We start from the raw sequence: 25,256 nt of genomic DNA, 5'->3' as shown, positions 1-25,256 counted from the left end.
AAAGCACATAAAAAAGCCCTGCTGGTCACTCAGTGAACACATGTACCTACCTACCCAACAGCTTGTGAGTCTGGGTCAGTGAACTAGGCCGACCTTTATAGACACTCACAGGCACATGTCTCTTCTTGTCCTCTTCACCTGTTTTTGAGGTCTTCCTGTTCAAACTGTCCCCCAGTTGTGCTTGTCTGATTTTTTCCATGTCATGTGATATAATAAATAGGACATGAGTCTAAGGAAAAAGGTTGCCGGTTTCCTGGTAAATACAAAAGGGGTTAAAGGTTCCTCTTTTAGTAAACGTAAGTATTGGTGATGAAGGTGTCTTGTTGCTAAATGCGCTTTGGTTCTTACCTCTTGTCTAGTTCCTGAAGAGTTTCTGTATAACCCCCTGACTCGGTCTTACGGAGAGCCTCACAAACGGCCAGAAGTTCAGAATTCAACTGTGGAGTTCATCGCTTCCTCGGACTACATGGTAACTCTTCAGGGTCTGAACTGGTTGCAGGACACAATTAAATGAGTCAGTTCTTTTAAGTACATTCTCATCTAGATTTTGAAGTCTGTATTTAAAAAAAATTAATATGAAAGTGTGTATGTAACAAATAGACTAGTCTTAAATTATCACCATCTTTAATGGTTCCCTCAGGACAAATGGCAATATAAATGAATGGCTTGTTCAGTTTTTCAAGCTCAGTCACCAAATTCCAGCTGTTCTTTATATTCTAACTCTTGTTCTTTTCTACCCATAAAAACGGATTTTAGGTGACATAATGCTCATCTTTGTTTTCTTATTTTTATTAAAAATCGTCCGTCCGTCCCCCCACCCTCCCCCATTGTTTTTTTACTCTTGGTTGTTAGCAAACGTTTGAAGTGCCGCAGTGAGGAGAGATAGCCAGAAACGTGGTGCTAGCTGGACTGTGGGAGTCTTTATTTTTGTGATTTTGATGGTTAACTTTGCCTAGGTCAGTTTCCATGTCAGTTCCCACCTTCACAGTCTGTGCACCCTTACTTTTAGAACCGCCTTGTTCTCGGCTCTGGAGTCCTTAGGGATCTTACCCTGCGTGGCCGGGTCAGTAGGCTTTAGCTGTGTTGTGTGATTTCAGTACCTTGGGTTGACAGGTTTTTAAGAAACCCGTCATGGCCTGAGAGTGCCGCCTCACATTTGTGAGATAACTGGGTTCCTTTCCCAGCACTGAGTCTTAACATAAAGGAAGGAAAAAGACACTATATGCCCTTGTATTACTTTTTGCAACTCAGTTTTAGTAAGCCTTCCTGTACATGTAACTTGAACCTGAATATTTCTTAACATAAGTATATTTGACCAATATTTTTATCCATCTATCCACCCATTCCTCATTCTCTTGCCCCTTCCTGTCCTAGAAGATATGAATAGTAGAAATTCTAGTCCAGGGGCTGGAGAAAGGGCTCAGGGCTAAGAGTGCTCACTGTGCAAGCGTGGAGACCTGAGTTCGGATCCCAGTACCCACGTAAAAAGCTGGGCACAACCATACAAGCTCTTGAAATCCCTTCGTGATAAAAGGAAGGAGTTGGGGAGAATCATTGAGGCCTATTGACCAGCAGCCTAGCTCCAGGGTCAGTGTCAGACATTGTCCCCTCACTCAAGCCCAGAGCGATAGAGCAAAACAAAAACAAATCTCTCTCTCTCTCTCTCTCTCTCTCTCTCTCTCTCTCTCTCTCTCTCTCTCTCTCTCTCACACACACACACACACACACACACACACACACACACGCACACACACACACACACACGCACACTTATAAACACCAATACTTCTAATCCAAGACATCAGATGATGACTTCTGTGATTGTTTAGACCCTGTACCATCACAGGACCCTTCTTTACACTTACCCTTAAGCTTTGGGATTCAGCCACTCTCAATGATCTAGTACCTAATACGAATGGCAGATTGTCAGACTTTAATTTTAATTTGTAGTTAAATGTGTGTGTGTGTGTGTGTGTGTGTGTGTGTGTGTGTGTGTGTGTGTGTGTATGGGTGTATGTATGGGTGTATGGGGAGGGGGCTGTGGCTGGATTGTCCATTTGAGGCCAGAAGAAGTACTTGGATCCCCTGAAGCTGGAATTGCCGGTATTTATGAGCCACTTGCCACTGGTCTGGGAACTGAACTAGGGTTCTCTGCAAGACCAGGTTTTTAAAGAAAAAATTAAAATTAAGGGCTGGAGATGTAGTTCAGTATAGTGTCTGTCTGGGATGTTGTTCAGTTCTCAACAAAGTTAAAAATTAATTTAAAAATTAAAATCCTAGGGATTGGAGATATGGGTCAGTGGTTCGGAACACCTGCTGCTCTTGCAGAGGACCAGGGTTTGGTGGCCAGCACCCTCCTGGCAGCTCCAGCTATCTGTGACTGCCGTCCCAGGAGATCCAGTGCCCTCTCTGGGCCCCTGTGAGCACTGCATGCAGGTTGTGTACTGAGTGCAGGCCAAACACTCCAGTACATGAAATACAAATAAAGAAATTTAAAAAGTGAAAATACCCTAAAACCTATATAAATGTTTTTAGGAATAAGAGAGCATACATAAATATTTGGACTGGCTAGCCTTAAATAAATAGCCAGCAGCTATTACTTTAGAAGATATGTTAGTCAACTTTCCTTACATAAAAACACTTAACATCCTTAGCCATTACAACTACCTTTCAATCTAATCTCAAATGAACTTTACAAGAAAAATAAACTAAAGAAAGGAATATCATTTTCATTAGCTAAAACTGCAGACCTAGTCTCCTATATGTATACGAGATACGTATCTATCTATCTAATGTGTGTGTATCTGTCTATATTTGGACAGATGGTCAGTAAATTCATCAAGTAACACCAGTGATAGGAAACCCAGGAAGTGTACCGCTAACTAATGACGGCTTTGTTTCTTGCAGCTTCGTCCTCCTCAGCCTGCAGTCTACTTGTTTGTTTTAGATGTGTCTCATAACGCAGTGGAAGCTGGGTATTTGTCAGTTTTATGCCAGTCGTTATTAGAAAACTTAGACAAGTAAGAATATTTTTTATTCCTATGTGGGTATATAAGTATGTGCATACATTTGAAGTGCTCTTGTACAATTTACAAATTGTTTTGTTTTGTTTGCTAAGTTTTGTTAGATTTGGTTACGTTTACCTAACTTTATAGAATATAAGGATTCTGCTCCTTGTTACGACCAAATAACAACATAATATCTTCATTCATAGAATAATAATTGCTTTACTATTTTGAAAGCACTTGAAGCATCTCTGTTCCTGACTAGCTGCCCTGAGCACGGAGCCAGAGAGGACTGGCCTGTGCAGCAGGACTCTGCATGACACTGTTACTAACTAGTATGGCTAAGTCTGAGGGATATTAGCTAAGTGCCATCAGAGAGCCACTGAGAAATACATGCCAAATGATTTCGGTCAGGTCTAGACCCTAAACAGCCGATCTGCAGGCAAAGACTGCTAGCGGCTGGGGCGGGTGGCTGAGATGGTGGGATGAACGGTTACAGACGTTCACACAGCAGTCGTGCCAAGAACTGCTGTTGACTCTGTGACTGTGACTGGCAATACTGAGTAGACTTGCCTTTTCTTACTACATGTTGACTTTATATATTAATTAGCTAAATTCTGTTATCTCGCCATATGAGTGCATCTCAAGATATTTGTACCCTGTAGATATATATTTTTGTCAATTTAATAAAGCTAATAAATTAAAAAATAAAATGTATAGAAATCTAGCTATAATTTATGACTGGGTAAGACTTTTTTTCACAAGCTAGTTTTCTTGGCACTAGTGAGAGACTGATTTGAAGAAGAGAAAGTAGGAACTTAGTTTGTGTGAAATGTTAGGAAGCCGGAGAGTGTGCTGTGTGTGCTGGTACAAGCCTTCAGCTACGGAAGTTGGAACAGGAAATATGGTGGCTTATGTGTAAACTCTTAAGTCCCTCCTGTTTGTCTCCAGGAGTCTTTCCACCAGCTTTGAAGAGGATCCTTCAAAATTTCTGCAAAATTATATAGATTGTGTGTGGCTGGAGATGGAGCTCTGGACCACTCACCAGGCCAGCGCTCTATCAATAAGCCACACCTCCGTGCTGGTCTGTCTTTCAACTCTAAGTTCCCCTTGGGGTCAGTGCCCCTGGCAGTACTGAGTGCCAGATGTTTTCTTTGAGTGAGTCGAGCAAGTTCCCATTCCATCTCCTGCTCCATCAATCTCTTTCCTCCATTATTCTCAGAAAAGTATGAGGAAATGGCCCCGGTTATCCCAGCAAGGCTTAAGTGACTATTTGCAAACTAGATTGTATAAAACCAAAAGGATAAAGTGAGAGTGGAAAGTAGTTGTATTTGTTTGATTACAGCAGAAAATAGACACATCGGAAAGGTAAGAACAAGACTAGGCAGGGTACCAAGATCTCAGCCCTGTGGTAGCACATTTCCTGGAAGGGCTCTGGAAACACTCTGGAGTAAAGGATTTGCTACAGATACGTTTTAGTTAGAGTAGTGTATTTCCTTAGCAGGGTAGGTCAGTAGGCTCTGCTGTAATTGCTGACTAATGTCCTGAGACTTTCAGAACTTCCAGGTCTCAGAGGAGTGCATATTAATCTGTGGAAAGATAAGTCCTGCCCGGTATTGGCACCTGAATACTGCATTTTTTCTTCCTGGAATGTGTTTGACTGCACTTGAGACTGTGTTGAGGGTTGGTCATTCTTAACAGTATAAAGGGTTGTTCTTTTTTTACACATTCTACTTTTGAATTTTTTAAAGATTTGCTTACTTTTAATTTGTACATCACATGCATGCCTGGGGTCCAGGGAGACCTGAAGAGGGCACCAGCCCTGGGAACTGGAGTTGACCATGTTATAAGCCACTATCAGTTTTGGGAACCCAACCTTCGTTCTCCCCTAGTACAACAAGTGCTCTTAACCACTGAGCCATCTCTCTAGCCCCTGGAATCTTTTGTACTCAAAACTGTTTTAAAGGCATGCTAAAGTAATAACTTACATAACCAAAGTGAACACAGCTGGGCGAGCTTTAAGACACACTTCTGTAACACATGTTGCTGTGGAATGTCATGAGTCTTTCTCTGTCCTGCTGTCCAGCTCCCAAATAACGACACAGAGACTTCTTATTCATTTTGAAAGCTCGGCCTATAGCTTAGGCTAGGCCCACTAGCTCTTATAACTTAAATTAACCCATTTATTTTAATCTGTGTTCTGACACGTGGCTTGTTACCTTATCTCTCCATACTGCCCAGCGCCTAGATTCCTCCTCCTCTTCCATTCTCTCCCCAGAAATCTCACCTATACCTCCTGCCTGGCTATTTACCATTCAGCTTTTTGTTACACCAATCACAGCAACACATCTTCACACAAGTGTACAAATAGCTCACATAGAGGGAAGCATGGCGGGCTGTATTCTTGGTACCATGGCATTGTTTTGAAAACTGATTTCTAACAGAAAACTTCCTAGTGATTGAAAATAGATAATCATTTCAGTGTTCATAACTCTACTTTTTGTTTAAAATTCACATACTAAAGTCTAACAATATTGTTAATTTTTTCCTGAAAAGTATTTGTCATTCTGACCATAGAGTGTTCAAACAGGTTACACCACTATGATACTGAGACAAAAAATATGATCACGTTCTTACTTAAGGGTCTAACAGTGAGGTGTCTCACTCCAGTAATCCCACATTCTGGAACCTGAGGCAGGATAGCCACAAGTTCGAGGCCAGCCCTAGCTATAGTAACAGTGCAGGTCTCCTGCTGTGGCCTCAACCCCTTGGGGTCAGATATCAGACATTTACATTAGGATTCATAACAGTAGCAATATAAAGTTATGAAGCAGCAATGAAAAATTTTAAGGTTGGAGGTCACCACAACATGAGGAACTGTACTAAAGGGTTGTAGTGATAGGAAGGTTGAGGACCCCTGCTCTAGAGGAAAGTCAGCCGGAAATGTTGAGCTTTAGAAACCACTTGGGTTCTGGTTTGCTCTTAGCTGAAAGCTGTTTACCTTCTGAGTCTGAATTCGTGAGTGCTGCACCCTTGTCTGACTGACTCCTTGTGCAATGGTTCGGATAGTTTTTCTGCGTCCTGTAGGAGGTGGTGTGTAGCTATCCTTAGACTTGGCCTCTTTCAGTAGTATCTCGTAAACAGTGTGACTGAGCACTCTGAGTTTCAGGTTGCCATTTTTGTCACTAGGCTTCCTGGAGATTCACGAACAAGAATAGGATTCATGACTTTTGACAGCACTATCCATTTCTACAATTTACAAGAAGGATTATCACAGCCTCAGATGTTGATTGTATCTGATATAGACGGTAAGCATCAGAGGGGAGTCTGTGTAGCTGTGGGTTTGGAGCAGGCTCCACTTGACTTTAAGGTCCAACTGGTCGTGTGCTGTGAGCATGATTTGGTAGAGCTTGGCATTTGTTTAAAATAGGTGTTTTCTCGGAAATGCTTGATTTTAAGTTGTGCGCGTGTGTGTGTGTGTGTGTGTGTGTGTGTGTGTGTGTGTGTGTGTGTTGATGTGTATATATGGAGTATATGTGTTTACTACGGCAGAATTATAACACACATGGCAAGTGTCCTTGTAGAACTACTTTATAATGTCCTCTTGACTATGTCCTGATGAAATGTTTTTCCCTATAGATGTTTTTCTGCCCACACCGGATAGTTTGCTTGTGAATCTGTATGAAAGTAAAGAGGTAAGATTAATTTGTCTCCTCAAAGTATCAAGACACTTGTTATTAGCTGTTTCCCATCTTAGCAGTTGGTACTGGTCCATTGCTGTTAGACACTGTGGGAGCGTCTAGCGAGTCCTTCCTGTACGGTCCCCAGAGGTGGAGTTGCCAAGCTTTATTCTAGAATGTTTCAGAGAAGAAAGACCTTTTGCCTTCTCAATAATTCAACCTTTCATCTTCCCTCAGCTTATAAAAGACTTACTGAACGCATTACCAAATATGTTCATCAATACCAGAGAAACGCACAGTGCCCTCGGTCCTGCCCTTCAGGCTGCCTTTAAACTAATGTCTCCCACGGGAGGCCGCGTGTCTGTATTTCAGACGCAGTTACCTTCCCTGGGGGCAGGACTTCTGCAGTCCAGAGAAGATCCGAATCAGAGGTCGAATACCAAGGTATTGCATGTTGAGTGTTTGTATGTTAACCACTGGTGTTTTCTTCCCCCAGAAGACTGGAATTATCCATTACCTCCTCTTTGCTTCATTAGCAGTAAATAAAACCAATAAGAATTTAAGCCAGATTGCCTTTATTTGGGGGTTGACGTATTCTTATTACTTAGTTAGCAGAACATAAAAGATGGCTCAGTGGTAAGAGCATACACACTTGCTCACCAAATCCAGTCCCTTTCAAGTAAACGTTGGAGGTGGTGGCACGCATCTGTAGTCCCAGCAGTCCTGCAGCTTGGGTAGCACGTGTGCACTCACACCCACACTAAACTAGATACATTCATTTTTCCATGTTTAGAACCTACAGATGAACAAAGTACTGGCTTGCCAAAGGTTGAATGGCTATTTCATCATAAAGTTGTGGCTTGATTTTCTGTCCCCAATGTCATTTCTATTATACAAGTGAAAAACTTAAGCTCTTATAATTTAACATGCTTATGAATAAGCTTTTTAGATTACAGAGGGAATACTCATTATTATAGAAAACTTAGATAGTAGAGAAAAATGTAAGCCTTCAGTAATCTCACTATCCGGGTATTAATGCTTGGTGAACACAAACTAATGTAATTTGTCTTCACTCACATAAACTCTGGCGTTTTTCATTATGATTTCTGAGATCCCCAAAAGTCTATAAAGTATGTATGGGTTAGTAAAGGTGAAAATAGTCAACTGTCCAGTAGCTGGGAGGGAACTCGTTAAGCCTTCCTTATCCTTGATAGTAACCGGGTATCGGCACGTTGAGAAGCACTCATTCTGCAGCTAGCTCTCCAATCAATCTGATGTCATCAGACTTGCCTCAGTGTTCTCCTCTGTGAGAGCGAATAATGAGTCTTACGGCATGTGTTTGTGAGCATTGACTCATTCAGCTTATTTGAAATATCTGAAGCTGTGTGCCGTATGTTTTCCCCACTAGGGGTGGAGGTGAGGGTTCTTGCTGGGTAGCCCAGGCTGGCTTTGAAGGTTCAGCAGTCCTCTAGCTTCAGTTTCCAAAGTGTAGTGGTTTGAGCCCTAGTGCCCGTTGTAAACACTAGGTTTCATGACTGTTGGAAATTTGGGCCATACTCTGTTGGGTGATAATGGAATGAAGTATGTATCTTCTGCCGTGTTCTAAGAGACATATACTGGGTGCATAACCAAGGCTCTTTATGATCTGTTGACTTAGGTGGTGCACCATCTTGGGCCTGCCACTGATTTCTATAAGAAACTTGCTTTGGATTGCTCAGGACAGCAGACTGCAGTGGATCTGTTCCTTCTCAGTTCCCAGTATTCTGACCTTGCTTCTTTAGGTAAGAGGATGTCATCATGTTACCTACTTACAGATTTCTCACATGAAGTGAACGCTGTGCTCTTCAGAAAGCACTCTCAGTACTGGGGGAGAAAGGCCTGGGCTGGATAGGTAGTATGAGTGACGTTTACCAGTGAACTTTACAGCCCGATACCAAAAGAAACCGCTTACCATTCCGCGTTGTAGCATGATTCCCTTAGCCATCTGCTCAACAATAAACAATAAAAGTGTCTTATATTTTATAAATGTCTCAGGTTTCAGACTTCTCTCATTTTTGTCGATGTTGGACTTTCATATAACAGTTTTTCCTATCATGGGATCTGAAGTACTTGTTAGACAGAAGATTATTGTCACTTCTCTTGCTGATATTTACTTGGTGTATTTCTCCCTCAAGCGTGCATGTCCAAGTACTCTGCAGGGTGCGTATTCTACTACCCATCTTTCCACTCTACTCACAATCCTTCACAAGCAGAGAAGTTACAAAAAGACCTAAAGCGGTACCTCACTAGGAAAATTGGATTTGAAGCTGTTATGAGGATAAGATGTACTAAAGGTATGAACTTGTGAAAAGTGTGTGTGTGTGTTCCGTTCCTGTGTCAGTCAGTGAGCATTCACAGACCTGTGGGTGGGTGGCTCTCCATCACAGAGGGCCTCCTGCTGGGTCCAGCTGAACCCTGTTTGGAATGTACTTATTGAGCCGTCATTGACCAGTTTCCTTAAATAACTAGAATCCGTGGATAAAAGCAACGTCTTTGTTTATTCAAGAAAAGCAGGAGGAAAGCACATGTTAGTGACAGTGGGAACAGGAAAGGCTGCCCCCTTAACAACTATTTAATCGATGACTTCCTTGGGTTATGTGAGTGTTTGTGGGGCAAAATCTCATCTTAAATCCAAAGTAAGGAACCTTTTGTGTATTACAGTTATGTCTCAGCTGGACCTGCATGGAGACTGTGATAGGAAGGTTAGGTGTTAATGCAGGTTAATGAGGATATAGGCTCCCTTTATAGAAGCTGCATTTATAAATACCCTCCCTTTATAAACCTGGGTTGGTCAGAACCAGCCTCACTCTGCACTTAGGCAGAGATGCCAATGACTTGCTCGTCTTCACGCCAGTTCTCCCCACCAGGTCTTTCGATGCACACTTTCCACGGGAACTTCTTTGTCCGCTCCACCGACTTGCTGTCCCTTGCCAACATCAATCCTGACGCTGGGTTTGCAGTACAGCTGTCAATTGAAGAGAGTCTGGCGGACACTTCCTTAGTGTGCTTTCAGACTGCCCTGCTCTACACATCCAGCAAAGGTATGTTGTCGAACTGGAGCGGCGGGCAGCCCTCCTTCCGCCTCCCTTTCGTAGAGAGGAGGAAGAATGATGTGCTGCGGCAGCAATGGCACTTGTAGAAGTAAATATTTAGTGTTCTCCTCCTTTCTCTTAACTCACATTGGAATTTTTAAGTAACACACCTTAAGATGGATTCATTACTATTTGTGTGTGCGCGCATGTCTGAGTTTATGTGCAGCACATGCACACAGAAGCTCATGGGAGCCAAGAGAGGGTGGTGGATCTCCTGGACCTAGAGTTACTAGTGGTTGTGAACCAATATGTGGCTGCTGGACTCAAACCCAGGTCCCCTGCAAAAACAGCAACCATCTTTAACCACTGAGCCATCCCTCCAGCCCCAAATAATACACTTACAAATATTTTGTCATGTGTATTTATTAATTCTGTGTGTGTACACTCATAGGCAGACATGCCGCAGTATGCAGGGAGGTCAGATGACAAATGACAGAATCAGTTCTTTCTTTCACAAGTCAGTCCCAGGGCTCAAACACGGGTCTTCAGGTTTGGTAGCAAGTGCCTCTACCTGCTGGGCCTTTCCTCTGGCCATGTGATTTTCTGAATTGGTGGGAAATTCATATTTGATGTCACCTGTTTCTGGCAAGCACAGTGATGACTGCCATCCTCTGTGTTAGTGCTCTGTGAAACAAAGATGATTTAGTCTAGCAGCAAGGGAGGCCTTCGTTCCTACTTGACAGTCTAGGTTTGATGTTTACTTGATTTACATGTACAGGTATACATTTATTGTAATTACAAATAAAATCCTTGAAAAAATGAAATAAACCAGAAATTAACATTCAACTGTATGTAAGATATATGTTCATAGTTTACAGGGTTGGAGAATTTTCTTAAGAGACATTTATTTTATGTGAGTGAATGTCTTCTCTGATTGTATATATGTGCACCATGTGCATGCTTGCTGCCTGTGGAGGTCAGGAGAGAGCATAGATTTCTCAGGACCGGCGTTACAGACAGTTGTGAGCTGCCATATGGGTTCTGGGAACTGTGCTCGGTCCTCTGAAAGAACAGCAAGTGTTCTTAGCCTCTGTCCAGTCTCTGGAGAATATTGTGTTTGAAACATTCTAACTAGACTGGGTTGCAGCTCAGCGCTACAGAGTGCCTAGCATTTGTGAGGACCTGGCTTTAATCCCTAGCATGCAAAAAAATAAAAGTAAGCCACTCAAAACATATTAATTATAAAGCCTTTTCTGTTTACGAATGTTGTTGATGATTTAGTCTAGTAGGACAGTAATCGGAGTGAAATTGTGATCTGTGTGCTTTCTTTCTTAGCTCAGTGTGCAGTAATGACATGTTCATTCATTAGGTGAGCGGAGAATCCGAGTGCATACACTCTGCCTGCCGGTGGTAAGTTCCCTCGCAGATGTGTATGCAGGAGTGGATGTGCAAGCCGCCATCTGCCTTCTGGCCAGCATGGGTGAGTAACGCGAAAAGCGGGTGAAATGCCTTTCTCTAACCGTAAACCACGGGCTTTGCTACTTTTCATTAACTTTAGAAATCCCTCAGTTAATTAAAACCTTTTAATACATTTTTATGCATTACAGGATGAATTTTGCTGTTCTTACATTTTAAACATAATTCCTGGTTTAAAATCTCCTAGGGGGGTTGTGATTTGTCAAAACCAGGATCTCCTTCAACTAATGTGTAAACCGTCCCACATCCACGCATGGAATATGACTCAGCAGTGAGCAGGAAGGGGCTGTCAAACAGTGTGACTTCCAAAGGCATTATGCTAGGGGACACAAGGGGTGTCCTCATGACCCCATTTATATGACTTTAGTAAAAGGAAAATGTATACACTGGATAATAGATTGGGAGCAGAGAGAGACCTTCACTACAAAGGAGCCCCACAGGGAGTAGTTTGGGGTGATGAAATTGACGTGGCTCTTTAGTGTGGTGGTGGTAGCAATTCTTCATTTGGTGAGTAACTGCTGTAGAACTACACTCAGAAAAGTACATTTTACTCTACGCTTAAAGAAGCCTTCAGTAATTAATACATTCCTGAGAGTTTGGTTTTGGGTCTCTCTTTTTTTTTTTTTTAAATGAATGAATGAATTAATTAATTATGCATACAGTGTTCTATCTGCATGTATGCCTGCAGGCCAGAAGAGGGCACCCGATCTCATTGCAGATGGTTGTGGCCACCATGTGGTTGCTGGGAATTGAACTCAGAACCTCTGGAAGAACAACCAGTGTTCTTAACCTCTGAGCCATCTCTCCAGCCCTCTTTTTATGAATAAACAAATGTGCAGTGAGCCTTGCTGTTTCCTACATCACTGGAGAGAGCAGCCATTATGACTAACTTGGAGCAAAATTATATTAGCATTTGCTGAAAGACCTCCTTTCCACACCTCATTTGACAGTACTAGGAATTGAACCAAAGATAGAAGGAGTGTGGCATTGATCCATATTCCTCCTCCAGATTTTAGTATGTAGAAGTGCGTGCATGCGTGTCCTGTCTGAGAGAAGGGAGCACTTACTGGGATCTGGTGGCTGAGTGCCCTCTCACTCTGCAGCTGTGGATCGCTCAGTGTCCTCAAGCTTGTCGGATGCCAGGGATGCCTTGGTGAACGCTGTTGTGGACCCCCTGTCTGCCTATTGCTCGGCGGTGTCAAGTGTACCACGCTCCACCCTGACAGCACCAAGCTCACTCAAGCTGCTCCCGCTCTATGTTTTGGCGCTTCTCAAACAGGTAGCTCACCAGTTTCTTACAAGCTCTCAGGTGGATGAAGGAGTGAAATCTGTATTGTTTTTAATAGTTAGCTAGAGAGTTATGTGCTTTGGTGTTGTAAGACTTCTGAAAATAGGGAGATTGGGTGGAATATGGAGATGTGTACATGCACCGTGACTCTTGTCAAAACATGTCTTTTTCCTTCATGTGTATGATCAGTTTGAATTATGAAATGGCCACATGTGCTCCTGGAAGAGACTCTCAGCTAAGGACTAGTGCTTACTGAGTGTCTTTCCATCATTTCATCATGTTAAAGGCATATGTGCATCATCTTAGTTCAGAGAAACTGATTCCTTGCCTATTAGTCCTTGAGCCTTGAATCCTGACAGTTGGGTTTGCTGATTATGTGCTGCATGTATGTTTCACTTAGAACATGTGTCTTTTTCCTTGCAGAAAGCATTTAGAACAGGTACAAGCACACGCCTGGATGATCGTGTGTATGCCATGTGCCAGATGAAGTCTCAGCCGCTTGTTCATCTAATGAAAATGATTCATCCCAACTTATACAGGATAGACAGACTGACAGATGAGGTATGCATTTGTCGTGACATTCTGCCCAAGGTGCTAAGGTCTTTTCAGTAGTTCTTCCATTGTCTTCTTCCCCGTGGTGGTGAACATTCAAATAATAAAGATTTTTAGGGACCTAAGTACACAGTGGGGCTTGAGGATGCTATCAGCCGGTGGGTAGAGTTTTTAAAAATAGTTTCCTGTGGGAAGCTTGGTTTTAATGTTTGATTCAAAGATAAGTTACAGAGTGATACCCGTTTGTATTTTGTAGCTATTGGCAGTTTGGGATATGACCAAACTGCCATTTCAGTTACATAGTAAACCAGGTCTGTTACCCAGTAAGACTTGTAATATACAACTGTATAGTGTCTTCTCTCCTCCTTGTGCTCAGACTGTATTCTTTGGGGTTAGTATTTATCCATACGTAGTATTATATTGTAAGAGGAATGTAAAACGTGGCAGTCAGCTGTTGTAGTATTGATTCACACTGACTGACCTTAGGAGGGAAATAAATGAAACAGATAGTCCATTTTATATTTTCACTTTTTAAATTTGAATACATTTGAATGTCTTCTTCATTCTACTGTAAAACCATGGTATACAGCCAGTGTGTTTTCATTCTCTAAAATGTGTCATAGATTAGTGTTTTATAGAGTGACTGATTCCTAAAGTCCGAGACAGCAATTATATATGACGCGCTGAATTCTGCCTTTTCTTTCTTTTCAGGGCGCCATCCATGTTAATGACAGGGTAGTACCGCAGCCATCGCTTCAGAAACTGTCTGCGGAGAAGCTGACCAGAGAGGGAGCTTTCCTCATGGACTGTGGCTCAGTAAGCATCACTGCTGACAAAGCTGCTGCTCTGCTCTGACTGGCAGAGGACGGGGAGACACACACACACACACACACACACACGCTAGCCCTGGCATCAGGGCCACGAGGAACCTGGGATTGGCACAGGAGCTCAGCTTGCTGTAGACCCTCCAGGTGGACATCAGTATAAATTAGCACATTGTCAGTTTCATGTACTCAGAAAAGAAATTCCTACCGTCAAGAGCTTTACCATCAGAACCATGAAATTCCAATGGACCTCAAGAAGTTCTCTTGTGGTTCAGCTTGTATCCACTGCCAGAAATTCTCCTGATGGTTGGAGGTTAGAGAAGTCACTCACTGTTCAGGAGTGGTGGACGGAGTGACCAGTAGTCCAGACAAGTGTAAACAGCCACAGAACTCATAAGTTCAAGTAGAAATAGTAATTGAAATGGAAGCCAAGGAATACCACAAAGTCCCACCACTCAACAAACTGCACACAAGAGATTAATGGGGGGGAGGGGCAGGAGTGGGGGCTGCCTCTGCTTGAGCGAGAAACAGCAGCAAACTAAACAGGATAGAGAGTGGATAGTTTTTTTTGAGAAGGGGGTGGAACTTTTCAGGGTGGAGCTTTCCCGGGTAGAGATTGGTAGGATCTCAGGTCCAGAGATTGGGCTTTTTACTCTGCAGGATGAGGGCAGGGTCCAGCAGTTAGGGCAGTTAGAGGTTCCCGGGGAAGGGGCCTGGCTACTCACGTGGCTCGAGGGGCTTCCCAATAGGGGTCAGCTATTCTTATTAAAGCAGTACATTCCTATTAGGGAAGTAAATGCAGGGGGCTGGAAAGATGAAGGCTCTCTGGTTAAGAGCACTTAGCCAGAAGACCCTGCCTTGGTTCCCAGCACCCATACATGGCAGCTCACAACCATCTGTAACTCCAGTTCCAGGAGCTCTGATAGCCACTTCTGGCTTCTGTGGACACTGCACACAAGAGGTTTACATACATGCACAAGGCAAAATACTAATACACATAGAAAAAAAGTTTTTTTTAAAGTTTTCATTTTATGTGCTGAGTATTTTGCCTGCATATATGTACATGCACCACATGCATACCTGGTGCGAGAACATGATCTCCCTGGAGCTGAGGTTATGGATGGCTGTGAACTACCTTGTGGATGCTGGGCACCAGAGCCGGGTTATCTGCAAGACTGGCAGATCCACTGAGCATCTCTCCAGCCTCTAAATAAAGAAGCCCTAAATAGTCTTAGAGGCCTGAAAATTTAAGCAAAGAAGATGGGAAGTGCTTTTGATTCTTAGAACCAGGTTTACAATGTTCTAGTTATATATCCCCTTTTATATTTGTTAGATTTTGTGGCTGAGACAGCATAAATGACCTCTTTTATGTATGTTAACTGAATTAGTTCTATTGGATTTTCTATTAGGGAATTTAATATTTTGTTGCATCCCTCTCCTCCCCTTCCCCCCCCCCCATTTATTTTTTAGGTTTTTTACATTTGGATTGGCAAAGGCTGTGACAATAACTTTATAGAGAATGTGCTTGGGTACCCTGATTTTGCAGCAATACCACCAAAAATGGTCAGTGGATTTTTGTTGTGTTACTTTTCTTGAGGAGAGGTAAATGTCTGTTTACTTTGGATAGGACACTGATGACAGGCAGAAATATCAGCTCCATGCAAGCCAGTTTGGTGAACAGGGAATTTGAGGCTCTTAGGAACATGGGTGAGGGATTGCAGACAGGTGTGGGTGACCCAGCACAGCTGCATCACTGAGTCACCTGTCATGGATGACAGCCTTAGGAAAGCTTACTCATGGAACCGTTTCAGTTAACCTGCCCCTTATATTCTCCAGCAGGAGACTGGTGGAGTCCCGGGTGAGGGCTGGGTCGGCTTCCTCCCCGGAGGAAGTGCTAACCCACTCACTGCTGTTGGCCTAGACCTAACTTGTCATTGTATTGTTGCACCTATTTAGTCCCCGTGACTGCCTACCAAGGTTCTCTCTCCTCATTGGTGGCGATGGAATGAATGATCGGCGCGTGTGTTAGTTAGGCCTGGAGGAAGTAACTTTACGTCAACAGTTTTTGCAGTACTAAGTTTTATCTTTTATATATTTGTATATTTTCTTTCAATACAAACTTGTGTGATGTTTGCCTTTTTTTTTCTTCTCCCCCACTTTTTCAAACTGGGTTTCCCTGTGCAGTCCTGGCTAACTTGGGACTCACTGTGTAGACCAGGTTAGCTCCAGGTTGACAGTCCCTCTCTTCCTGTGTGCTAGGATTACAAGTGTATGCTGTGGCCATTTGCCTAAGTTTACCAGTTAGATTCACAGTGTTGTACGTACGTACATACGTACATACATACATACATACATACATACATACATACATACATACATAGAGGCAAAACACTCACACATAAGTAAACTAATTAATTAAAAAGTCCCCGCTGTGGGCCGGACTGGAAAAAGAAAATGTTTACTTGTTTTATAGATATGGGTGTTTTGCCTGTGTGTATGTCTGTGTACCATGTGCATGCCCACCTGGTGCCCACGGAGACCAGAAGAGGGTGTTGGATCAGCTGGGAGTGGTGTTCCAGACAATTGTGAGCACCATTTGGGTACTAAGAATTGAGAGCAGGGAGTGCTCTTAACCACTGAGTCATCTCTCCAGCCCCCCAAAATACGTAAATCTTTATAAACTAAAAAAAAATCAGAGAAAGATGAAATTCTCAGACTGTGATTTTTCAAGTAAGTTCTGTGTAATTTTAAGGTGGATTTGGAGTTTAGTGATAGCCCTCTTCGTTTATATGTTACCCCTGGAGGAAACAGGAAGTTGAAGGTCACCGGTGCACACCAGCCAATGTGTGTGCTCTACTGGGTGGTCTAGAAGAGTACAGTAGCCAGGTAAAATAGTGTTGATATACTCACCAGCAAACACGCTTTTTTTTCTTCCAACTAAAATTTCCTCCCTGTGGTTGGTACTGTTGGGTCTAGGGGCAGAATGCAGGCTTGTGATTGGCTGCCCAGAACCCCAGTATCTATTTACCAGTTGGCAAAGGTTTTCAAAACTTTTTAAGAGAACCAGTTGGAGATCACATGCTATATGATGCAGTATATTATTTTACTTCAAAAAATTGTACATTGTGGATGTATTCAGGGACACACATGCTTATAGGGTTAAATGCTGTTGTTGTTACAACCATTCTGTTGCATTTACTAAAAGGAATGTGACCTGAAAAGGGAAGGTGTGTTCAATGTTAGTGTATATTTGTGTTTTCTAATTATATTTCTTTTACCAGACACATCTTCCAGAGCTAGACACACTTTCATCAGAGAGAACTAGATCCTTTATAACCTGGCTTAGAGACAGCCGACCATTAAGCCCAGTCCTTCACCTGGTAAAGTAAGTCTTCCGTAATTTCATGATGATGTCATCTTTCCTATGCTTCTCCTCAAATTTCAGGACTTTGTCATGGTGGGCATGACTTGATTAACAACCTCTCCTGGGTTCTGTTTTCCTCAAGTCCACATAGTTGTATTTCTACAATGTAGATTTATTCTTTGTAATGATAGACAGTTTGGGGTAAATGTTGTTCTCTGCCTTTCAGAGATGAGAGTCCTGCCAAAACGGACTTTTTTCAGCATTTGATTGAAGACCGCACGGAGGCTGCGTTCTCTTACTACGAGTTTCTGATTCACATTCAGCAGCAGATGTGTAAGTGAAGTCCGCCAGAGTGCGTTAGCGTGAACCGCTCCACAGCCGGGGAAAGCACGATCCATCAGAGAAGCACAGGAGACTTGACAGGAGGTGGTGGGAAGACACCATGCACATCACTGTGTCTGCGGCTTGGGCCAGAGATAGAGGAAGAGAGAGTGAGGGTCCTCCAGGGACTGCTGCTCCACCTAGCGTACCAGTCCGTGTCTACGTATCTGCAGGAGCGCAGCAGTACAGTGCTCTCTGAGCCGGCAGACTCCAGGACTGTGGAATGACATGCCACAGTCTAACTAGATAAAGTCGTCTTCTACAGTTGACATAACATTTCTGGACTTGAGCCCGGATGAGAGCTGCCACAGGGCAGCGGTACTGTCCCTTGTTTGTATGAATCACTTTTAACAGGAATGGTTCCTAGTCATGAAATGAATTCAGCATTTCCCTGCAAAGGCTGTAGACTTTCAGTACATGAACTATAGGAAAAATATATATAATGTACATAGTGTTACATTTGTAAAGAGAATGTAAAATGTAACTAAGAATATGATTTGCTAAACTGTGCATTGTTGGATGACAACTCTTTGTCACAGTTAGGGAATGAGGTTGACTAATGCATATTATGAAATGAATCCAGAAAAGAAACACGAAACTATTTGTAATTCTGTTAAATCTTTTATGTGGCTTTATTTATGATCAGCCTACTAATTAAAAATATTTTGCTTGACAGTTGGTTTGTTGGTTTGTTTATTTGATTGTTTTGTGTAGGGTTTTTGTTTTCGTTGGGGATTGGTGATATTTTTTAAGCAGTAGGAATCTTGAATTTACTGCTTGGAAAAGATGCAAATACCAAGTTGCATTCATCAGTGAGTCTATACGTCGTCATTGGTTTGTGGAGACTCCCAAGGGACTACCGTTTGTGTTCTAAATCATGATGTTAATGACTGAACATACTCTTATCTCATTTAAACTAAGGATTTTTTTCCTGCCAGTTTGTAAAGAGAAAATCATAAGAACATGTGGTTTTCCTTTTTAATCATATTGAAGATCATATTGAACTCGGAGGAATTTTTGTTCTGATCAAACTGTCATTCACGGTACATTATTTGCTATAAAAACTGATGGTGATCCATTGGATTGTGGAGTGGAATTTTATTTTATGCACTGTGAAAGTCCCTGTTGGTTAATGTTAAGGGGAAAAAAAAAAAGCTCTTGGCATGTGTGACTTTTACTGGTTTTATAACTTTGTAGATTCCTTTTCTTTTTGTTTTTTCAGAGCAAAATGTTTTTGTTTTGATACTAGTTGGGGGCATAGAAGGGAGGTGAAGTAGACCACTTCTGGAGAGAAGTGGTGATCTGGAGAAGTGGCTTCTGGAGAGAAGTGGTGATCTGGAGAATCTAGCTGAAGCAGTTGCACACTTTGTTGTAGTCCCTGGCCTTTTCTCTCCTACAAAAGCATAATCCCAGGAGACAGCACCCTGGGGTTCCTGCTTTTCTTTAGATAAAGATAAAAGCACTCTCCCATCCCCTGATGGAAATGAGTTTAAATGACTCACACTAATTGGTGGCAAAACCAAGTGTTCTCCCCACCCACAGCCCCCTTGGGGGACTCTGTTTGTCTCTGCACCCTGCTGTCACCAGGAGCTTACTGCAGGTCCCTAAGGGCAACTAAACACTGTCAATCTGTTATTTATCGTGTGTGTGTGTGTATGTGTGTGTGTGTGTGTGTGTGTGTGTGTGTGTGTGTGTGTGTGTGTGTATGAATGGGAACAAGTGTGTGGTGTGGAGGTCAGGACACTGGAAGTTAATTCTCATCTACCTGGCTTTCATGCTGTCGTGGGAAGCTTTCATGGATCTACTGAGCCATCTTCATCTACTGGTCTAATACTGTCATTGTAGAACAAAAATGTGGTATTTCTACTTAAACGAGTCTTTTATCTTTGTGAACTCTGTTACTTATTTTAAAAATTACTAAATCGCTTAACTAGCACAAGGCAAAAAACAAACCAAGAAACCTGTAACCACAGTTCTCAACATGTGGGCAGCAACCCCTGTGGAGGTTGAATGACCCTTTCACAGGGGTCACATATCAGATATTCTGCATGTCAGAAATTTACATTATGATTCATAACAGTAGAAAACTCAAAGTTATGTCGTAGCAATGAAAATAATTGTAAAGGGGTCAGAATATCAGCAGCAGAGAAGTAGTGAAGTGTCTGGTACCTCCAGAAGAGTAGGCTGCCCTGCCTTGGTGTGCAGCACACCTGGCAGGCAGCACTGTCTGGTGGGCACACCTGCAATCCCAGGATCAGGCAGGACCAGGAGCGCAAGGCTAGCCTTGTGCACAGACTGAGACCCTGTCTTTAAAACGGGACACATCGGAGGGTCTCATTTAAACTCAGGGACACAAAATGGGTGAGGAAGTGGACCTAGTGTTTGCAGAACCCAGGGCGGTCCAAGGGCTGGTGCGTACAGGAGTCAGGTTTGAGTTTGGGATGGGGTCAAGTCATTGTCACAGGAAGAGTGATGGCTCAGTGGTCACGAGCACCTACAAGAGGTGGCTTGCAGTCCCTGCAATTCCAGTTCTAGAAGAAACTTGCTCTCCTCCAGCCTCCAGGGCACTGGATGCATGTGGTGCAAGTACAGATGGGCACATTTTTAGTGTCCATGACAAGACTAGACTATCTGGAAGTAAACACTGTGTAGGTGGTTGTTTTTACTCTTTGCTCTTTGGGGGGCTGACCACCCAGCTCCCAAATACAGAGACTTATTCTTAGTTATGAATGTCCAGCCTTAGCTTGGCTTATTTCTAGCCAGCTTTTCTTAAATTAACCCATCTTCCTTTTGTCTCTGGGCTTTCTCCTTTTCTTCTGTGTATCTTACTCTTACTCTGTGGCTGGCTGGGTGACTGGGTCACTGGCCCCAGCTTTCTTTCTCCTTGTTCTCTTGCTCCTCCCCCCCCCCATCTATTCTCTCTGCCTGGCAGCCCCACCTATTCTGTCTCCTGCCTAGCTATCAGCCATTCAGCTCTTTATTAGACTAATCAGGTGTTTGAAACAGGCAAAGTAACACAGCTTTACAGGGTTAAACAAATGCAACATAAAAAGTGCAACCCATCTTTGCATCATTAAGCAAATATTCCACAGCATAAACAAATGTAACACATCTTAAACTAATATTCCACAACACACTTGCTATATTATCAAAGATAGCTAGAGGAGGGGGTCAGGATCATCTTGTTAAGTAAGCCAGACTCAGCTCAGACAAATACCAGCTCTTCGTGTGTGTGTGTGTGTGTGTGTGTGTGTGTGTGTGTGTGTGTGTGTTTTAAAAAATGGCCATGAGACAGGACTGCTGTAGATTATATCCAGCTTATCTGGGAGTAAATACTTGGGATGTTACCAAAGATAGCTAGAGAGGAGGAGGAGACTATATATGTATATATAGTATATATAATAGTCAATACACAAATGTATGCATAAATATGCATGTATGAAGCATGATAGCAGAAGGGAAACCATTAGGGAGAAGAGAGGGTCAAGAGAGGATAATGGAGAATGATATCAAGAATGATATTCTTGATCAAAATGTCATTATAAAACCAATCACTTGTGTGACACGTGTACTTTTAATATTAACTTTAGGTGTATGGTTTTGCCTGCATGTATGTCTGCACCAGGTGTGTGCAGTCCCCACAGAGGCCAGGAGGCGCCACATTCTATGGATCTGGGGTTGTAGGCAGTTATTCACTGCTATGTAGGTACTGGGAGAACAATTCTGGGCTCACTGCAAGAGCAGCAAATGCTCTCTCTCAACCACAGAACCGTCTCCCCAGCCTACCTAAGAATTTAAAATACCTCTCCTTGGCCAGAAAGATGGCTCCTCGGGTAAGGGTACTTGTCACCAAGCCTGGTGACCTAAGTTTTGTCCTTGGGATCCACATGGTGGAAGGAGAAAACAGGTTTTCTCAAGTTGTCCTTTGACCTTTATACATGTGCTGTGGCACACATGATGGCCCACCACCACCAAGTGTGTGTGTGTGTGTGTGTGTGTGTGTGTGTGTGTGTGTGTGTGTGTGTGTTTAAAAATTAAGTATGTCCAATTCAGAATGACAAGGGACATCATACCTCAGAAGATGTAAGAGCATGTGGTGAGTGTTAGAATGCACATGTGAGGAGACTTATCCTGATGCTCTCAGGGGACAAGACTCTGGCCAATTGCTTTGTGAGACACCAACTGTTGGGTAAGCAGAGGGCATGCTTGCCAGGAGCTCTCTTTTCTATTGAAACTGTCTAGGTTCCAAAGCTGGGTGGGTACCTGTAATCCCAGTGCTTGGGACATGGAGTTAGGAAAAATCAAGTGTTCAAGGTTATCCTCAGTGACATGGTAAATTCTGGACTAGCCTGGGCTACATAATACCCCCTCCCCAACCCCCCCCCCCCCCCCCCCGCGCCAAAAAAAAAAAAAAAAAGAAAGGAAGAAGACAAGACACTGAGTTCTTAGGCTGGGAATGAGAATAAAATTCCAGGGAGAAATTTTTGTGTATCTATCTAACATTTCCTCCACTTGGGCAGGGGCTTGACCAGAAACACATACTGTATTTTAGAAGAGTACCTAGATATTAGTATATACGGTATATGTATGTGTCAAGTAGCATTAGCCATTTTTACTTGTTTTTGTTTTGAGACAGGGTCTCCTGTATTTCAGACTGGCCTCGAAGGTACTATGCAGCAGAGCAGGATAACCTTGAATTTCTGATCCCATATCTTCACCTCCTGAGGGACAGGATTACAGATGTGCCTCACTATACCTGATTTCATAGGATGCTGTGGATGGAACCTGGGGCTTCGTGCATGCTAGGTGAGCACTCTCTCAGGGAGTTACCTCCCCCAGGCCATGTCTAATAATTACTTAAGAATATAACTGTCAGGAGACCAGAAAATACACAGATGGGGAAATTATGTTAAGGAAGCCATGAGGCTATTTGACATATATTTCCCCTCAAATATTTTTGAAAATATGAAAACTATTTAAAATTGAAGATATTGTCTGGATAGTCAAAGTAACCAAGAAAAGGAAACAGTGGGTCACAAGATAGCTCCGTGGGTAAAGGTGCTTGCAGCTAAGCCCGACGGCTGGAATTCAGCCCTGAGACTCATATTCAAAGGAGGGAGGAAGCATTCATACATTAGCTTGTCACGGGAGACAGACCTAAAATATAAAATGATAGGAAAGTAGTTTATGAGTCATTCCCCTCTGATCTCTGAATTCAGGGAAATGTTGCCCACCAGAAAATTGGGCATCACCCTTCCTGCCTCCTTACGTTGTCTGTAAGAAGTAGGCAAGCACACGGGTGTGAGTGGCTTTATGAGGGAGCTAGCCATGGTTGTCTTTTGATGGGCTCTACACAGACCCACCCGTTGGCGAATGATGCGCACTTACAGACGTTCATTCTTTTGGATAATGAGCACTAATTACTTGTAACCACTTGCACTGATTAGTTTGTGTCAACACAAGCTAGAACTGCCTGGTAAGGGGTAACCTCACCTAAGGAAGGAAGGAACAGCCCTCACTACGTTGGCTTGTGGGCCTGTCTGTGTCATTTCCTTGATTAATGATTGATGTGGGAGGGCCCCACCCATCCAGGCAGTACCGTCCCTGGGTTGAATAAGAAAGCTCATAGATGCTATGTGGAGCCCTGGAGAGGAACCAGTGAGCCGCTGTTGCACTGTGGTCTCTGCTTCGGCTGAGGCCTCTGGGCTTCTGCCTTCACTTCCCTCAGTGAGGGATTCTAACTCACAGCTTGATATACTTTCCCCGGATGCCATTTGTGGTCAGTCTTTCATCAAAGCAACAATGATGCCAACTAGAATGCCACTAAATGAGGTACTACAGATCACTAAAATTTGGTCTTTGGGGTTCTTTATGCTTTTCTTTTTTTATGTTTATTTACTCAGAGGCATACCTGTGCTAGTTCTTTCCCGCCATGTGTATTATGTGGATCAAAGTGCCTGTATCCACTGAGCCATTTCACAGGACCACCCACTCACCCACCCACTCATCCACCCACCCACCCACTCACCTACCCACTCACCCACCCACTCATCTATTCACCCACCCACTCATCTATTCACCCGCCCGCCCACCCACCCACCCACTCATCCATTCACCCACCCACTCACCCACCCACCCACCCACCCACTGCTGCTTTTTATTGAGGTTTCTAGCTAGCATATAGAATAATAGCATTCATTATGACATTTAATAACATATCTCATTGTACCTTGCTCATATTTGCTCCTTCGCTTTGCTCTCCATCCCTACGCACAACTATCCCGTCTCCAGAGTCCCACTTCTGAACCCCCATCCTCCCCCCACATACACTGAAATCTAGATTTTCACTTATGAGAATAAGTATGAGCTGGATGTGTAGTGCACACTTTTAATCCCAGCTAGGGAGGGAGAGGCAGGTGGATCTTTGAGTTTGAGGCCAGCCTGGTCATATTAAGTTCCCGGTCATCCATGGCTGCATAGTAAGACCATGTCTCAAAAACTAAAATGTTGGAAGTGCGAGTAAATATATTTTGTGTTTCTCTTTCACTGTTTCTCACCACCATCTGATGTCTTGTTAGGAATGTGTGTGCTTAGGTTCTGCATATGAGAGAAAATACGTTTGTCAGCCTGAGTCTGACTTAAGATTACTGAAAAAAGCCGGGCGGTGGTGGCGCACGCCTGTAATCCCAGCACTCGGGAGGCAGGTGGATCTCTGTGAGTTCGAGGCCAGCCTGGGCTACAGAGTGAGTTCCAGGACAGCCAGGACTGTTTCACAGAGAAACCCTGTCTCGGAAAGAAAAAAAGAAAGAAAGATTACTAAAATTTACGTGCACAGATGGTATTAATATTTTGTTTGGATTGTACTAGGACTACTATTCTTCACAAAAATCTTGTTTTCTGTCCAAAGAGTATTTAATTGTATAAGATTGCCCAGAAGCACATATGCAGGACCCATCCCACACATAGGTCACCCAGGAGCCAACACCAGGAGCTGCCCTGTTCCTGGCAGTCCCTCAGGAGAGCAGCCCTGCAGGGAGGTGCCATGGTTTCTACTGAGTCTTTACTTTGTTGCAAATATGATTACCTTACCTCGAGAGTCACTTAGTTGCTGCAGATTATTTTAATTAGTGTTTGTGCACATTTTATAATTTATTTTTCTGGTTTTCTATAATGAGATTTTAAGATAGCTCAGAAATGAAATAATTATGACATTGCAAAAACAGAAACAAAAAACCCAAGTGTGTGTAGCCTGACCTATACTTTGCTTATAACACTTACTGATGATGATAGCAGATTGAGAGAAGGGCAACAGAAATACTGTGTTTTAAGTAAATCTATAACTTTATAATTGTGTGTTCAAGCTCTTAAAAATAAAAAAGCAATTTTTGTATGTTCATTTCAGTTCTTGTTGTTGTTGTTGTTGTTGTTTTTCGAGACAGGGTTTCTCTGTGTAGCTTTGCACCTTTCCTGGAACTCACTTGGTAGCCCAGGCTGGCCTCAAACTCAGAGATCCGCCTGGCTGGGATTAAAGGCGTGTGCCACCACCGCCACCTGTTCCTTTCAGTTCTTTATTACATATGAATTTACTTAAGGGTAGGGATTGACTATTCCTTAG

General features: G+C 43.0%; 1 protein-coding gene across 5 annotated transcripts in view; it reads left to right on the top strand.

Moving 5' to 3' along the window:
* Sec24b (SEC24 homolog B, COPII coat complex component) overlaps positions 1-18,316 on the top strand; it is a 77,019-nt gene extending 58,703 nt beyond the window's left edge. For 4 of the 5 annotated variants that reach the window (XM_036190817.1, XM_036190816.1, XM_036190818.1 and 1 more), the window contains 15 exons: positions 360-469; positions 2,908-3,020; positions 6,195-6,313; positions 6,645-6,700; positions 6,923-7,129; positions 8,343-8,466; positions 8,860-9,018; positions 9,592-9,765; positions 11,126-11,236; positions 12,336-12,511; positions 12,944-13,081; positions 13,784-13,888; positions 15,367-15,459; positions 17,178-17,281; positions 17,487-18,316. In XM_036190817.1, coding sequence (XP_036046710.1) covers positions 360-469; positions 2,908-3,020; positions 6,195-6,313; positions 6,645-6,700; positions 6,923-7,129; positions 8,343-8,466; positions 8,860-9,018; positions 9,592-9,765; positions 11,126-11,236; positions 12,336-12,511; positions 12,944-13,081; positions 13,784-13,888; positions 15,367-15,459; positions 17,178-17,281; positions 17,487-17,601 — 1,904 coding nt within the window. In that variant the 3' untranslated portion in view covers positions 17,602-18,316. Of the gene's footprint in view, positions 1-359; positions 470-2,907; positions 3,021-6,194; positions 6,314-6,644; positions 6,701-6,922; positions 7,130-8,342; positions 8,467-8,859; positions 9,019-9,591; positions 9,766-11,125; positions 11,237-12,335; positions 12,512-12,943; positions 13,082-13,783; positions 13,891-15,366; positions 15,460-17,177; positions 17,282-17,486 lie in introns of those variants that run through there. The other variant, XM_036190820.1, reaches the window with a different exon arrangement.
* Positions 18,317-25,256: the final 6,940 nt, after the last annotated feature.

The sequence above is a fragment of the Onychomys torridus genome, chromosome 6, assembly GCF_903995425.1.
Source record: "Onychomys torridus chromosome 6, mOncTor1.1, whole genome shotgun sequence".
Taxonomy (NCBI): Eukaryota; Metazoa; Chordata; class Mammalia; order Rodentia; family Cricetidae; genus Onychomys; species Onychomys torridus.
The sequence above is the reverse complement of the archived record's forward strand: the minus strand, read 5'-3'. Positions and strand labels throughout refer to the sequence as shown.